Consider the following 14277-nt stretch of genomic DNA (forward strand, 5'->3'; position numbering starts at 1 on the left):
CACCTTCTGTCCTCAAAATGTGCAGTAAGGAGAGCAAGAAGCCATCCTGCCGCCCCGCCATGGACAGCACCTGGATCCGCGACTTCACCGAGTCGATGGGATAAACAGCCAGCCAGAAACAGGCCCCCCCACCCCCGCCACTCACTGTGAGAGGGATGGGACCTGAAACCCAACAGAGGGACAGGCCTCAGTGTGAAGATGAAGAAATCCACCAGGAAACTGGCCCATGTCACCAGGAGTTGCACCCCAGCTCTTGCACAAGAAACAACCTTTCCTTTAAGGTAAGGGAAGCAGTAATTTAATCTTGTTAGAGCGAGGTAGCTGAAACAAGAGAAGCCATCACCCAAGGCACAGGGCTGCATGAGAGGTCCCAAGCAAGAACAAACTAAGAGAACAAAAGCAGGGACTTCCTGAGCTAGTCTGAAAGCCAGGCCCTGGGGCACTGGGCAGTGGAACAGTGCAAGCCAGAAGCAGAGTGCTCGTAGCATGGCCCCAGGGGGGCCAGGCAGAGCTCCTAGAGCACAGGGCAGCTGGCTGGAGAACAGGTTCAGATTTCAGACCAGAGAAACCTGCATGCTTTCTTTGTAAGAAAAGGGTCTGCCCTAAGAAATAACTCATAATTAATTTTTCCATCTCCTAGAGCAAGGCCCCAAATGCTGGCCAGCTGCCAAGGGGTGACCTTCTAAATAATAAAGACCCAGAAACAAAGGGGGATGGAGCCCAAGACTGTGACAAAAACTAGTCACTCCAGACACTTCCTTTCTTCCTCCAAGTGATCTGGCATTCCCTTCCAGGACCCAGGGTCTCCGCTTGGTCTAACCTTGCTGTTCTTGTCCTAACCCATGAGGTGCTGCTGCTTCTGTCATCATTTGCAGCTGACGGCTTGAGCATATGTTCTTGTCCCTCTCACCCCTTTGACAGAGATCCCAGTGACTGGGACTAACACTGGCTCACTACATCTTTGTGAAGGCAACCGAATGGCCCAGCTCCTTCCACTCTCCTGATTCCCTGCAGAGCACCTGGAGGGCAGATCTCCCTATTTCCCCCGTCCCCAGTGCTGTTTACCCAGATCTTCCTTGACCTTCCCAGCCTGAGTGAAGAAGCTTCTACTGACTTCATAGCCGCCAAAGAAGAAGAAGTAGCCAGGTACCTCCCGCAGCCATGTACTGGTCAGACCCTGGAAAAAGCCCAGCAGGCCCTTGGAGTGAAAAATGGCTTTCACCACAGCCCAGGTCGAGCTGCAAGAGAGAATGAGAGCAAGCCATCTGAGAGAGAAGCCACCAATGCCAAGCTGTGCGCACGACCTGGCCCAGCACGGCACTCTGTAGCTCTGAACCCTGGATGAGTCTGGTGCCCAGCACTGACTGGACATGCTTCAAGCAAACCAAACCCCCCATCCCCTTCCCATGGACATGCAAATGGTCCTCCCAACCTATTCCTTGGAAATATGGACAAAAAACAGACTGAAGAACAAGGGAGCCAGGGAATTGCAGCACCAGCACTCTGTGCTGCGACATGGGAGCTACTCGTGACCCTTGCCACAGTACAACATGCCCAGGAAAGGAGGACGCTGCCTGTTCAGGGTCCAGAAGGGCTGGGGTTAGGTTGTCTCATGCAGACCCGCAGTGCTTACAGCCTGGCCAGGAAGGATGAAAGCTAGCTGCAGGGCTCTGGCCAGGAGACACCCTTGGAAAGGCCACGTCTGCACTGCCTTTGTTCAGCACGCTATGATTCAGCAGAGGGGAAGCATCTTGGCTGCTGCTTTCCCAGCCAGAAGGGCCTGAGACCCTCTACTTGTCTGTAAACACATCCACCCACTTCCCCAGGGGAGGCTGGACTTGTACCTGTGACAGGATATCGCTGCCCGCCCAGTTACTTTCATCTCATGCAAAGCCTGCATGCGGCACTTCACCAGCTCAGTGGGACACAGGACCATGGAGGAAAAGACAGAGGAGAAGGAGCCAGCCAGCGCACTGTGCAGGTCACTGACATGAGAGGACACGGGACACACATATAGTGGAAGGAGCTCACCTCCTGCAGCATCCACCCTACAGGAGGTATGGGGCTTCATCACGCCTAACTGAGGAGGAGACTGCAGGGCCCCACATTGCCCGCTGCAAAAGGCCACTCACCAAAGAAGTAACCAAGTCACAAACCTCCCAAAATGGGGGCATCCCAACCAGCACCTGAGTGCCCCTGTTCCATCACCCCACAGACCCCTGACTGCAGCGTACCCCATGCCCAAGAGCCCTGGGAGACACCCATACCTCAGCTCCTGCACGCTGCCCAAGCCAAAGAGCTGCCTGACCAGCTGCTGGCAGAACCCGTAGCAAGCAAACAGCATGGCGTTCTCTGCCACATTGGCCAGCAGGGCTGGCAGGGTCCCCTGGTACAGCCCGCGGAGCCCCTCCTGCTGGTACGTCCTGATCGAGCAGTCAAAGAAGCCCCGGTACATGGTGGGGAAGGTCTGCATCTTCACCTTGATTGTGTCAAAAGGCTGCCCGCTCACCACGCATGCCACACCCCCTGCAGAGAGACACCCCTCAGTGCTCCCCGTGCACTCCCAGCACCTCAGCGGTGTTGCCGAGTCCACTTATAATAAGCAGAATTGAGCTTGGTTTTTTAAGTTGCTTTTATTTTTTGAGTCATGGGTTGATAAGCACCCCCCCCAGCCCACTCCCCTCCCTGAAATGGGTTGGGCTTGTTTTTAAAGGCAGTACTGCTTTTCTTTCTTGAGAGACTTGGCAACACTGCTCCTCAGTGCCAGCCACTCAACCCATAGTGCCCAGCCCCAGCCCCTCAGTGCTGCCCACTCAACCCACCCATCCCAGCCCTCTCTACTGGCCAGTCATCCCACAGGGCCCAGTCCCAGCCCCTCAGTGCCAGTCACTTGCACCATAGGGCCCAGCCCCAAAATACCAACCCCTCACATGACAAATCCCAGCCCTGGCCCCTCAGCGCCAGCCACTTGCCCAATCCCAGCCATTCACACAACACATCCCAGCCCCAGCCCCTCAGTGCTGGCCACACGCCAGGCCCCAGACCCCGCAGTGCTCAGGTCCTGTGTGTGAGCCTCCGTTGTCCCCGCCCCCCATCCCACCTGAGGAGCTCAGTCTGCTCCTGAGCCTGGGCCTGCCTCCTCTCTGAGGAGTCGGGTTCAATCCCTGCTGCCTACAGCTCATGGTCCGTTCTCTGGGGCTTGGCCGTGCACTGGTCTTAGAGCTCCCGCTCTTCCCTGGCCATTCTGGGGAGTCCTGACAAGCTCCCAGGTGGTTCTCCTAACCGCCCCCACCTTCCGAGACGGGTCCCCGTGGCCCACACTTACCTGCTGCCCCTGCAGCGAGGTGAATGAGTGCCTGCACCAGCGGGTGGCACTTGGCTTCTCCTGCGGACATCACAGCAAATGGGGCCACGCTGGGCCCTGGGGCAGGAGCTAGGCTGGAAATCAAAGATACTGGCAGCTCAATGGAGCATGGAGAGGTTGGTCTGAGACAGCAGAAGAAAGGAGCACCATGAACACCCTGCTGTAGATCCCTCCCCGTAGCTGGTGTCCTAGGTCCCCTTGGAGTCAGAAGGCAAAGGCTTCCCCATAACAGGTGTAATAGTCAGCACCTGTAAGTGGCACAGGACTAGGAAGGTCTGGGAAGACACTAGGGTACAGCGAGATGGAGGGCACTGGGGGCAGAGAGATTTGGGAAAAGCTGTAGGGAACTGGAAGCTGTAATGGCTAGGGGAAAGGTTGTGGGGGTGCAAATTGGGCTGGACAGGCAGGACCGGGGTCACATGGAACAGGGCAAAAGGGGCTATTTCTGGGGTCAGGAGTAGAGACACTTGGGCAGGTGTGAAGATCTGGAACGGGAGATATGGAGAGTGGTCCTGTTCAGTTCTGTCCACGGTGGATTAGGGCTAGAGCAGCAGCACAGGCAAGGGCAGAAACACCCTAGCTGGGCTCAGGGCATGTTCAACACTGCTCCTCCCTGGAGCAGGCTGGTGAGCCAGGATCAGGGGTGGTACTGGGACAGTGGAAGCACTGAGGTGTGGGACACAGGAAGACAGTGCTAGGTGTTGGGGTTTCTGGGTGTGGAAGAGCGTGCCAGCCAGGGGACTGGGAAGGGCTGTCAGGTCAGGGCACGATGGAAGGTCCTCCACCAGACTGCATTAAACCCGGATTCTGTTTACACAGATTTGTGCCGCGTTCCCCATCTCCCAAGACTGAGACCTTCTGGGACACGTGACACTCCTCCAGGCCAGACCTGTGCTGCATCCTCAGCTGCAGCAGGAAAGATTTTTTTCTGAATGGTTTTTCTCCATGCCCTGAAGGGGAGCCCTGCCATGGCCCTGACCCACCCCTGAGAAGCAGGAACACTGTTAGAGCACCACAAATAACAGTTTGCAGGTTTAAATCTTGTTAGAAAAGAATCTCTCTGATTTTCCTCAGTTATATAGTTCTGAACCAACTCCTACTGTGACTCAGTGCAAAAGGTGCAAAAACATGGACTCCATACATACTGCTGCTCTAGCACTTGTATAAAGACCCCTTGGTCCCTGCAGGCTTTTGACTTTATCAAACGTTAGGCCCAGTGAAAACAATGCATCTACATGCAGCTGGAATCTGTAAAATCTACAAGTTTCACAAAGGGAGCAGTTTAAATGGGCTAATTAAACAGCCCAAGCTAAGATGCCCTCAGCCCACTTCAGAGAACCTGTGGGCATGTTCTCACAACTTGGAAGAAGCAAGTTTCATGCGGCAGTTTCTATATACTCGGCGTCCAGGCACAACTGACCCTGGGGACTTTCAAGATACAGACTGGACTGCTGTGATGCCCAGTCCTGACTCCAGGTTACAGCTGTTCAGTCCAGACTACCCACCACCATTCAGGCTCCTTCAAAGAAACCTCTTCTCTCTCCACAGAGCCAATGTACAGGGGAACATGGAAGGAACGGGTTAGAGGAAACTGACAATCCTGAATAAGAAATTAACTACCATATATCCCAGCAGCCAGTTTCCCCCAAAGCATCACACCAAGGGGAGGTAAGAAAGGGCCAACTGTGATGTATCCCTCTAGAGCAGTGGTTCTCAACCGCTTTAGATCTGAGGCACCCCTTGATATACTCAAGGCCCCCTCCATAACTTCTGTGAATTGAGCAGCACCCCATTTCAAAAACTAACTTATTACTTCCTTGCACAGGGGCCAGCCAGTGGGAGCAGAGCACAGGCAAGGCAGGAAGAGCCTGAGTATGCACTTATCTCCTCACACCTTGAAGCACCCTTTAAATCATCTTGAGACACCCCTGGATGCCCCACCACCCTGGTTGAGAATCATTGCTCTAGTGACACATTTAATGGAGCAGCAAAGTTGTTCCAGGATCATACCTACCTCTAAGTAATTCAATCCCTCTCAGCCATATTTCAATCATAAAACAAATCAGTGAAGTCAATGGCTGAGGCCGTGCCAGCGCCTTGGGACATCCATAACCCCAGCCCAGCTGGAGAGATTTAGACTGTGGCTAATGTACAAGCAGAAGCTCGTGGACAGAGCCCAGTGGCTGGTGGAGCTTACTGCCCCATTGACTACGAGTTCAATGCTTCAGGGTTACACCCTTCTCCTTTAGTTCATGACTTGTAGGGCAGCATTCAGCAGGCGTACAACTGTTGTCACCTCAACCTCCATGAGGATATGAAGCCTGACTTATTGTGTGCGCCTTAGAGCAAAGGAAGCAAAAAAATGCACCATGCTGTCAAAAGAAACAGATAGGGCGAGTGGTGCGTCAGTGGATACGTGCAGGAAGGACTGCTCTGATGAACCCTGCCAAGTGCAGTGAAGGAGCAGAGGTTGCAGAAGCACTGGTGTGAATGAGGGTCAGCACAGGACATACCCAGTGGTCCTCTCTGGCTGCCTGCCTTTGCTTATCAAAGAAAGCTCACTTACGAAAAAGCAAGGGAAGTGCAAAATGAGGATCAGCAGATGTGGAGACTGGATTACCTTACCTTCCCAGAGTATACCAGCTTCTACACAGTCCAACTGGGAATTCCTGTGGGAGCCAGACGAGTTGACGGCCAGAATTAAAGGAGCATGCAGATATCGATAACACAAAGGAACTAGAGACAAGAACATGGCAGAACTTGCAAAAATCTACTCACCGCCCTGAGGAATGGAGGACAAAGCCACTTGTGCATGCAGGAGTTCAGCCTGAGACGTCCTACTTCAGGGAAAAGCCTTGCACTGGCTTGTGGACTAGTCATTTTAGCATCTAGTGGATGCTTGCTCCCTTAGTCAGGACCCACTTTCCTTCCCTCTGGCAGCCAAATACTACCCCCAGAAGGGATTCCAAAGTTGCAGATTGGAAGAGCAATATTAGGAAAGCGTTTAACAGACTTCTGGCTTCTTTTAACATGAGTTGGCAGGCAAAGCAGAAGAGGTGAAGCAGCACCGCACAGCTTGCCAGCCCTCCGTAGACCAGTTAAGGGTACCTCTGGGTCACGTGACCCAGCTCTGATTTTCTAATTCCAGTACTGACCAGCCAAGATACTCTGTTTCTCTGAGCCCTTGGGCAAGCTACAGCCAGAATCCTGATTCTGGTGGCTTTGGGCTCCAACATGAAGTCATTCAAAGGAGGATAAATCTCCATATGATTAAAACGCAACTCTTCTGGAGGCAGTGTAAGAGGTGAATTTCTACAAAGTGAGGTAAGGAAGCAGCACAGCCACGAGGAGAGAGCAAAACTAGGTCATGTCACATGGCTGATATCGGAGGTGCTGAAGGTAAAGTCATAATCACCATGCGGGCCAAAGATGGATTTCTGATGCTGGGAAAGTGGGAAGCGGGCGAGTAGTCAGGATGATTTCTGAGCTAAGACATATCACAGTTGTAATTTCTTTCTGGCCCAGGCTCTCTCAGAAGGCCTAACATCTGTGCAGGCATTTTTCCTTCAGTCACACACAGACATTTAAATGTGTCTATGAAGGCAAGCAAGGTGTGCATGTGTGGATCTCTGCTTGCTGGGAACTGGCCTTCTCTAACTCTGTGGTAAAAGCAGAAGAAATCAGGGGGCCCTCTAGTTTGGGATCTCAGCTCTAGCAGTGAATGGCCTACAGGAAGGCCCAAAAAATTAAATTAAGCATTCCCATAAGGAAAAGCACGCTTCAGGTCTGTGGGGGTCACAGGGGATGGTTCTAAACCAGGGGCAGGCAATTATTTTGGGCAGAGGGCCGCTTACTGAGTTTTGGCAAGCCATTGATGGCTGTATGGCAGGCAGCCCAGGGCAGGTAAATATTAATTTTCTAAATTTTTTAGGGCTCCCATGGGCCAGATAGAATGGCCTAGAGGGCTGCATCCGGCCCCTGGGCCACATTTTACCCACCACTGTTCTAAACGCAGTAGAAGAAGCAATGTTTCAGTCTTCCTCTCTCCTGGAACGCTTTAAGCCAGTGGCCAGTTGGATCTAAGAGGTGCAGGGCCTGTCTGCAGGCCGGATCAGGCCCTGCATGCTCAATCTAGCAAGCCACCCACAGGGCTCCCCAAGTCCACAAACAGGACAGCAGGGCAGCGGCAATTGGCTCCGCTGCTGTCAGATTCTCAGGCCTGGGAGAGGCCTGTAGGTTGGATGACATCAGCCCGTGGCCAGATCTGGTCCACGCTGGGGGTTGGGCACACTCGGTTTAGCCCAGTCCACAACAGTCGAGTGTGCCGCACCAATTCATGTCTCAGCACAGCGAAACCAAGACCATGGGACTGCCACTCTCACATGGGCCTGCGGTCTCCCTAGTGCAGGGCCCCATCTAAAACAGCTGCCAGCACCTGATGTTTCAGAAGAAACCGTCAATGACAATTATACATCTATGGACGTTCTTTTCACAAAACGTTTCACCTTTTTAAATACTATTAAGCTGTTAGAGTTCCTATCATATGGCAATGGCAATTTTAAAGGCCATGCGGTGTTTTTAATGGATTTCCTTTCACCTCTTCAACACTGGTCGTCTTTAATTTCATGGTCTTTCCATTCTTCTATTTTGCTCTGTGGAGGTAGACAAGAATGCCATAGTGAACTCCGCCCCCCCCCCACAATTGCAAACTATCATCTGTACATAGTTCATCAAATCCAGTCTCATTTGTCTCCCCCCTAAGCTAATCAGTCCTAATCTTTTTAATCTTTCATCATCTGAAAGGTTTTCTGACCTCTGTTCTAGCCCTTTTTCTGGGCTCTGTTTCTTTGTAATCTCTGAGAGATGGGTTGACCAAGGTGAAAACTGTATGAAGTCATAGTTTCATAGTTTCTAGGGTCGGAAGGGACCTGAGAAGATCATCTAGTCCGACCCAGTCAGAGTACACCATTCATTTAATCACATTAGAAAACAGTTCTTTCTCCATTTCTTCATGAAACACATAATCATTTGTGCTTTGTTGACCAGGAACTAAAAAAAATTCTGAACAAAGCTGAGGTCTCCAGAGATTCACAGCACTTTTCTGAAACCATTTTGCATCCATCAAAATTCTGTGCTGCAAAAGCACACTAGTTTGCTTCTGCTAGCCCAGCACTTCTCCTACAGTTTCTCCTTTCACTACATTTGACTTGGATAATTACTCCTTTTCTTGTTAGAGATCAGTGTGATAATTGCATTAGCCGTCTCATCTTCTCCTCCTTTGACAGAAATCATGTAAAATTTCACTCGAACACAAACATTCCTGAACGAACAGCAGCAAAGATTCCAGAGCTGCTGTTTGCAATGTCTAGTAAGAGAGAGCTGCAGGTTGTAAAGTGTGTTACCAAAGCTAGGACTGGTCCTTACATGCTTCGTGAGCAGATCCAATCCAGGTTGGTTTAGTTCCAAGGCTGCACAGGTCAGAGAAGTACTCCTCCACTTGGACAATACTCAGGAATGGGAAATCAGTTTGATCACAGTCTGCAGCTTATCCTCTGCATTAGAAGATGCCCTTTCTTGCCTTCCTGATTTGCCTCAATTACTGTTCCTTACCCAGTTGCGTATGGAAAGCATGCTCTTCTGGCTTCTTGCATAAAAGCTGCCAGCACACTTATGCTTCTACCTTTTACTTCACAGCAACCACCAACATGGATAAGATGCCTCTCTTTCTCCCCACACATCCCACATAGTTCCAAGAACTTAAACCCTCTGTGTTTATTACTGGATCCTGGGCACAAGAAAGATAAATCTTCCACCCTTCTGATACTGCAGAGAAAAGATATTGCAGAATTAGAGGGAGTTCAGAAGAGGGCGAGGAGAATGAATAGGAACCTGAAAAAGCTCTTGTGAAGAGAAGCTGTACGGCTTGAGATTGTTTATGTAGAAAGAAGAGAGGTGAGAGATCATATAGACATATATCAAATAATGCAGAAAGCAGGGAGAACTCCTGCTCTCATCTCGTCACACAAGGAGCAATTCAACGACACTGAACATGTTCAGCAAACTCAAAACAGGTAAGAGCAGTGATTCTCTACCAGGGTGCCATAGCATCCCGGGATGCCTTGAAATCCTTTCAGGTGGGACATGATATTAGTACTGGTGGGTGTATAAACACGATTCACAAGATAAACCCAGAGACTTAAAACAGGAATCCAGACTGCTTAAAACATTCTGCTCTGTTATGGTCTTCCTGAGTTTTTTTGCAACAAAAGAATTGCTCCATTTTTTTCTGTAGCCCCAAAATTAGTGAAACTAAAGAGCTGGCATTTTCCAAAGGGTGCCTCTCTTAGAAGTGGGGTTTGAGAGTGCAAGTTTTGCACATGGGATTAAACTGTGGGACTCACTGAGGCCAGCACGTCCGCTGGGTTCAAACACAATTTGAAAAGTGGAAAGAAGTGTTAGCAGAGCTAATACTAATAAATGCTGCCGGGGTGTACATCATGCTTCAGGGCTTAACACACTCTCTAATAGGGGCCAGGAAGAACCCAATGGGTGCAAATGATTCCACCTCTGCCTTACACAGGGTCCTTAGCTCTCCCCTAAGGCAGCTGGTGTTAGCTGCTGTTGGGAGACAGGCACTGTTTTAGACGGACCTGAGATCAGGCCTAGTAAGGCAGGCCCTAGGCAAGGGACAAGCAGTGTAGGAAATGGCATCCTGGTTGCAGCTCAACTTTCTGGCAACTGTGTATAAAGCACAGGAGTGGATGGGGTTTCCTGGACTCCTGCTAGCGCACTCGCAATGTCATACAATCCTGTTCATAACTTGATCAAGCTCCTCTCAAAGCCAGTAGTGTTTCTGGTTTAAAGAAGCTGCCTCACCAGCAATCCTATACCTAATAAGTGGAGCAAATCTGGATTAGGATTTTGGGGACCTAACTCTGCCTGGAAGGGAAAGGAATAGCGGCCACCTCCAATGCCATAATGAAAAATAAGGCTAAGTGAATGGCTCTTCAGTCTTTGCGGTCAGCAAGAGCTCTGCACAGAGAACAGGAATATGTGGGGCTCATGCTCCTCTCAGATCACCTCTCTCTGGGGAGATGACAATACCTCCCTGTCCCCTCTTCTCCTCTTGCTGATGCAGGCTCTTGTGTCTCACTCTCTAGCAGGCAGCTCAGCATGCATCGGCCCATGGTTTCATTCCACCCTTTCCAACAGTTCTGTGGCTGAGGCAGACAGAAGTTCTTTCAAGGCAGGACCAAGGACTCTCTACTCCCTTCTCCTAGGCAGAGTGGCTACAGGAACCCTCACAATTACTTTTAGTACAGAAAACTGGGGGCTGCGCCCACGCTCAGAGTAAAGCACAGATCCCCATGCCCTCAGCTCTCCAGAAATGTTTTTCATGAGAAACTGGCCCTACTATTCTCCTTCTCTAGCCCCCAACATCTTGCCCCTAAGCAAAGAGACATGATCCCTAGGAACAGGTAGCATTGAGCCAAAGGCTCCAACGGAAACAGACATACCATGACCTTGATACAGGAGGTGCAGCCTTGAACAGCAGCTGTCTTAGGTGAATAGGAACATAAGGTGAATACAGGACCACAGGAAACCAATGGCACTATCTGGGTGAGATACAGGACGAGATAACAGGGTTGAACCAGCATAACCCTTATAACCTGATAGGGTTCTTTGAAAAGTTAAGAATGCAGTCAATAAAGAGAGGTGACATGGGGCAGGTAACCTTGCGCAGCTTCAAAAAAACACAACCAAAACACAAAAACTGATAAAGGCAACTCGTAAAATACTTAAGGGAAAAAACAGCCATGACGTAGTGAGAAATATAGTTATACAGTTAAGTGACAAGAAATGCTGCCCCCACCCCTCTTCACTGGACTCCAGATTTTAGGATTAGGTTTGCTGCATACCATGTTATTCAAGGGACCTGATAACTGGGTTCCTGGCTCTATGTTCTTCTCCACCTATGCTTAAAAGCCAAGGATGCTGCAGGGTTGGTAAGGCCTGGCTTACAAAGACAGAATGGTGAGATGAAAGCAGAGCAGAGAGAAGCTGGTGAACACTGCTTGCATGCTCCACTGCTTTGCAAAAGGCCAGTGCTTTGCAAACTGTGTGGACAGCTTTTCTGGTTCTCTCTCCTACCTCAGAGACTCCAAAGACACAGCAAGAATAGCCCCCACTGCCCCTCCAATCCTTCCAGGTATTCAGGGCATGTGGTAGGGAGTAGGACCATGCAGAGGCTCCATGCTAAGGATACCAGTTACTGACAAGGCACTTCTAGGTCTTTAAGCATCCTGTGCATGCTCCTTCTTGTGGGATTGTGCCCAGCAGTGCCATCCCAAGGAAGGACGCGCTCAGGGGACAAGGACAGATTTACTAAAGCAAGAATCAGTTTCAGATGCCAGGTCAAAACTAATTTCAACAAACAGTAAGTGAGGAAGTGACTTAAAATATGTATAGAGTTTTAGATAACAAGCTTGCAACAGTCCATGATGCAGATCATGTGAAAGCTGCTGTGGGAGCTGCCCCAGACCTACCTCAGCACATTTTGTTACCGCTAGGTTTTCAGACACCTACCAAGTCGCAGCAACAGTAACATGCAGTCTGATTCCTTTGGACAGTCATGGCCTATCCCCTGTATGCACCCAAAGTCTCAGAGACCTTGGACAAGTTTGTCCAAGTCTCAGAAACCTTGGACAGGTTTGGTCCTGTACATAACTAGATCTGAAGACAGAGACAGTAATCCATGTTAGCCTGCAATAATCAGAAAGAAGTAGCACAGGGTGGCCTCTAGTTTCTCTTCAAATGGCATCTGATAAAGCTGTTGCCTACAAAAGATCATGCCACTGAACCAGTTAGTCTCTAAGAGGCTATCTTGCATGACTCTGGCTGATTTACTACCACAGTCAGCATACTAAGAATGGGGCCTCACTGTGCCAGGCACTGTAACAACACAGAATAAGAACGTGCCTATCCTGAAGAGCTTACAGTGTAAATAGATAACACAGGTACAGCCTGGAAAAAAAGGCAGAACATATAAGTAGAGCTAACTATGCAATACAGCAGATGTCATGCTAACACATTCCACATATATCTGACTATTTTAATCGTTTCAGTGGTGTTCTCTTAGAGGTGATACATTAGATATAAAGTCGAAGGAAAGGAAGAAGCTGGAAACTAAGGAAAAAGAGTTGAAGAAAACAGCTGGTTAGCACAGGGGAGTGTTCAGAGAGAAAACTCAGACTGCAGTTTGAGCACTGCCAGTCATTCCTGCAGATGCTGTACTGATCTCAGCTTCTGGCTGGCTCCACCCTGCAGTTTCTTCCCCAGTGGCTGCATGGCAGGAAGAAGATGGGAATAAACAATTTATACATTTGAGGCATATGAAGTACTTTTAGAAATTAGACTTTTGGACTTAGGGTGAGAATACAGAAAGGAATACTTTTTTTCTGTATTGAATATAGTGCATACAAAATACAGCAATTACTAGAGGTGTACATACATCAGCTGTATATCATGTCAGCACTAATAAAAGGAAAATTAACATTACTGACAATCGGCTTTTGTTGGCCGGTGTACCTAATAATCACTGATAAATGCTGCATGCATGCACGCGGCCAGGAATGCAGTGCGGGGGCTCCCCATCATTGCGCTCACCCCTGGGGGAGACATGGGGGGGCATGTGCCCCCCAGATCTGTGTATAGGGCAAGGGCAGGCTGCCTGCTGCAGGCTCAGGGCCAAGGACTGTATCAGCCTCTTCCCAACAGCGGGGTAGGGCTGGGCTTGGGGCAGGCGGTGGCAGCACTGGGAGAGGGGAGGGCTACAGGGTGGGCTAGAGCCACGCCAAAATCCACCACAAGCATCCTTCCCAGCTCTGCCACCTGCCCTGCCCTGAGTACAGCCCTGTCACTGAGACAAGGCTGGTGCAGCCTCTGGCCCTGAGGCCACAGCAGGCAGCCCACCCTCAACCTGAGCACAGTCCAGGGGGCACATGCCCTACATGCCTCCCCCAGGGGTGCGTGCACAAAGGCCTCCGATGTAGCTTGATGAAAGACATCACTTAGTTGTACTGGTAAGGAGCCACTCTTGGCAGGATGGTTTCTGCATGTTGAGCCTTGACAAACCTCAAAAGCAGGCAACATTTTCTTTGGGAATGAGAGTACATCCTTCTTCACATATGAAACTATGAAACATACAAAAAGCACCCCAGACTGGGACAATGTATACAACTTTTTGAGAGCCCAGGTTGACAGGAATACAGGCACGGATGCCTTGACATCTCAGAAAGACATCTATGACAGGCGGCCATTCAGGGTAAAACCCAAGGCTACAGAAAGGACAAAGTGTAGGATACAGAAGCAAGAGCAACAGCTCGAACCACAGATTCGTTAAATGAAATATGCTGATCATGAGAGTAATCCATCACTGGGAAGATGGCAGAAAGAATACAACTGGGCTGCTGAAAAATCAGTGAGAGCTGTCTCTGCGGCCCAGTAGGGAGAAGCATTTTCTTGCACCAGCTGGATAGCAGAAAGCCCCATATAAGAAAGTCATATGGCTAACAGTATATGAGAATTAACACTCTTCTAGCAGGGCACTCAGAGAGCCACTCAGCTCAAGGATACTTATTTGCATACTAGTTCTGTATCCTGCGGCTCAAGAATTATAAATTGGTAAGTTCCAATCCTAGATGACTAGCACAGCAGATAGAAAAAGGAAGGAATGTTCCTTATCTGGACTTCCCAACAACATAAGGTACATACATTGACCTAATACTTCATGTCAGCAGGATGCAGCTGTATGCTGTTCTCACCCTTTCAAGAACTTGCTGAGTCTCACAGAGGAGCAACCAGGACAAATGGCTCCATGGTCATGGCTTCCAGCAGAGCCTGGCTGATATCTT

At 49.8% G+C, this 14277-nt stretch overlaps 1 protein-coding gene and 1 long non-coding RNA gene across 4 annotated transcripts in view; one reads left to right on the forward strand and one right to left on the reverse strand.

The window, feature by feature from the left end:
• Positions 1-10220, forward strand: part of LOC109300556 — a 17317-nt gene extending 7097 nt beyond the window's left edge. The window contains exons 2-3 of the long non-coding RNA XR_002098262.1: positions 185-190; positions 10210-10220. This is a non-coding gene — a long non-coding RNA (uncharacterized LOC109300556). The remainder of the gene's footprint in view (positions 1-184; positions 191-10209) is intronic.
• Positions 1-14277, reverse strand: part of LOC109300554 (mitochondrial ornithine transporter 1-like) — a 30076-nt gene that overhangs the window by 5885 nt on the left and 9914 nt on the right. For 2 of the 3 annotated variants that reach the window (XM_019521241.1, XM_019521240.1), the window contains exons 1-5: positions 3326-3971; positions 2268-2526; positions 1845-1985; positions 1066-1238; positions 4-162 (exon numbers count right to left, since the gene is read on the reverse strand). In XM_019521241.1, coding sequence (XP_019376786.1) covers positions 4-162; positions 1066-1238; positions 1845-1985; positions 2268-2526; positions 3326-3395 — 802 coding nt within the window. In that variant the 5' untranslated portion in view covers positions 3396-3971. Of the gene's footprint in view, positions 1-3; positions 275-1065; positions 1239-1844; positions 1986-2267; positions 2527-3325; positions 3972-14277 lie in introns of those variants that run through there. The other variant, XM_019521238.1, reaches the window with a different exon arrangement.

This window comes from Gavialis gangeticus, unplaced genomic scaffold (assembly GCF_001723915.1).
Source record: "Gavialis gangeticus isolate Ggan-Ray unplaced genomic scaffold, GavGan_comp1, whole genome shotgun sequence".
Classification (NCBI taxonomy): domain Eukaryota; kingdom Metazoa; phylum Chordata; order Crocodylia; family Gavialidae; genus Gavialis; species Gavialis gangeticus.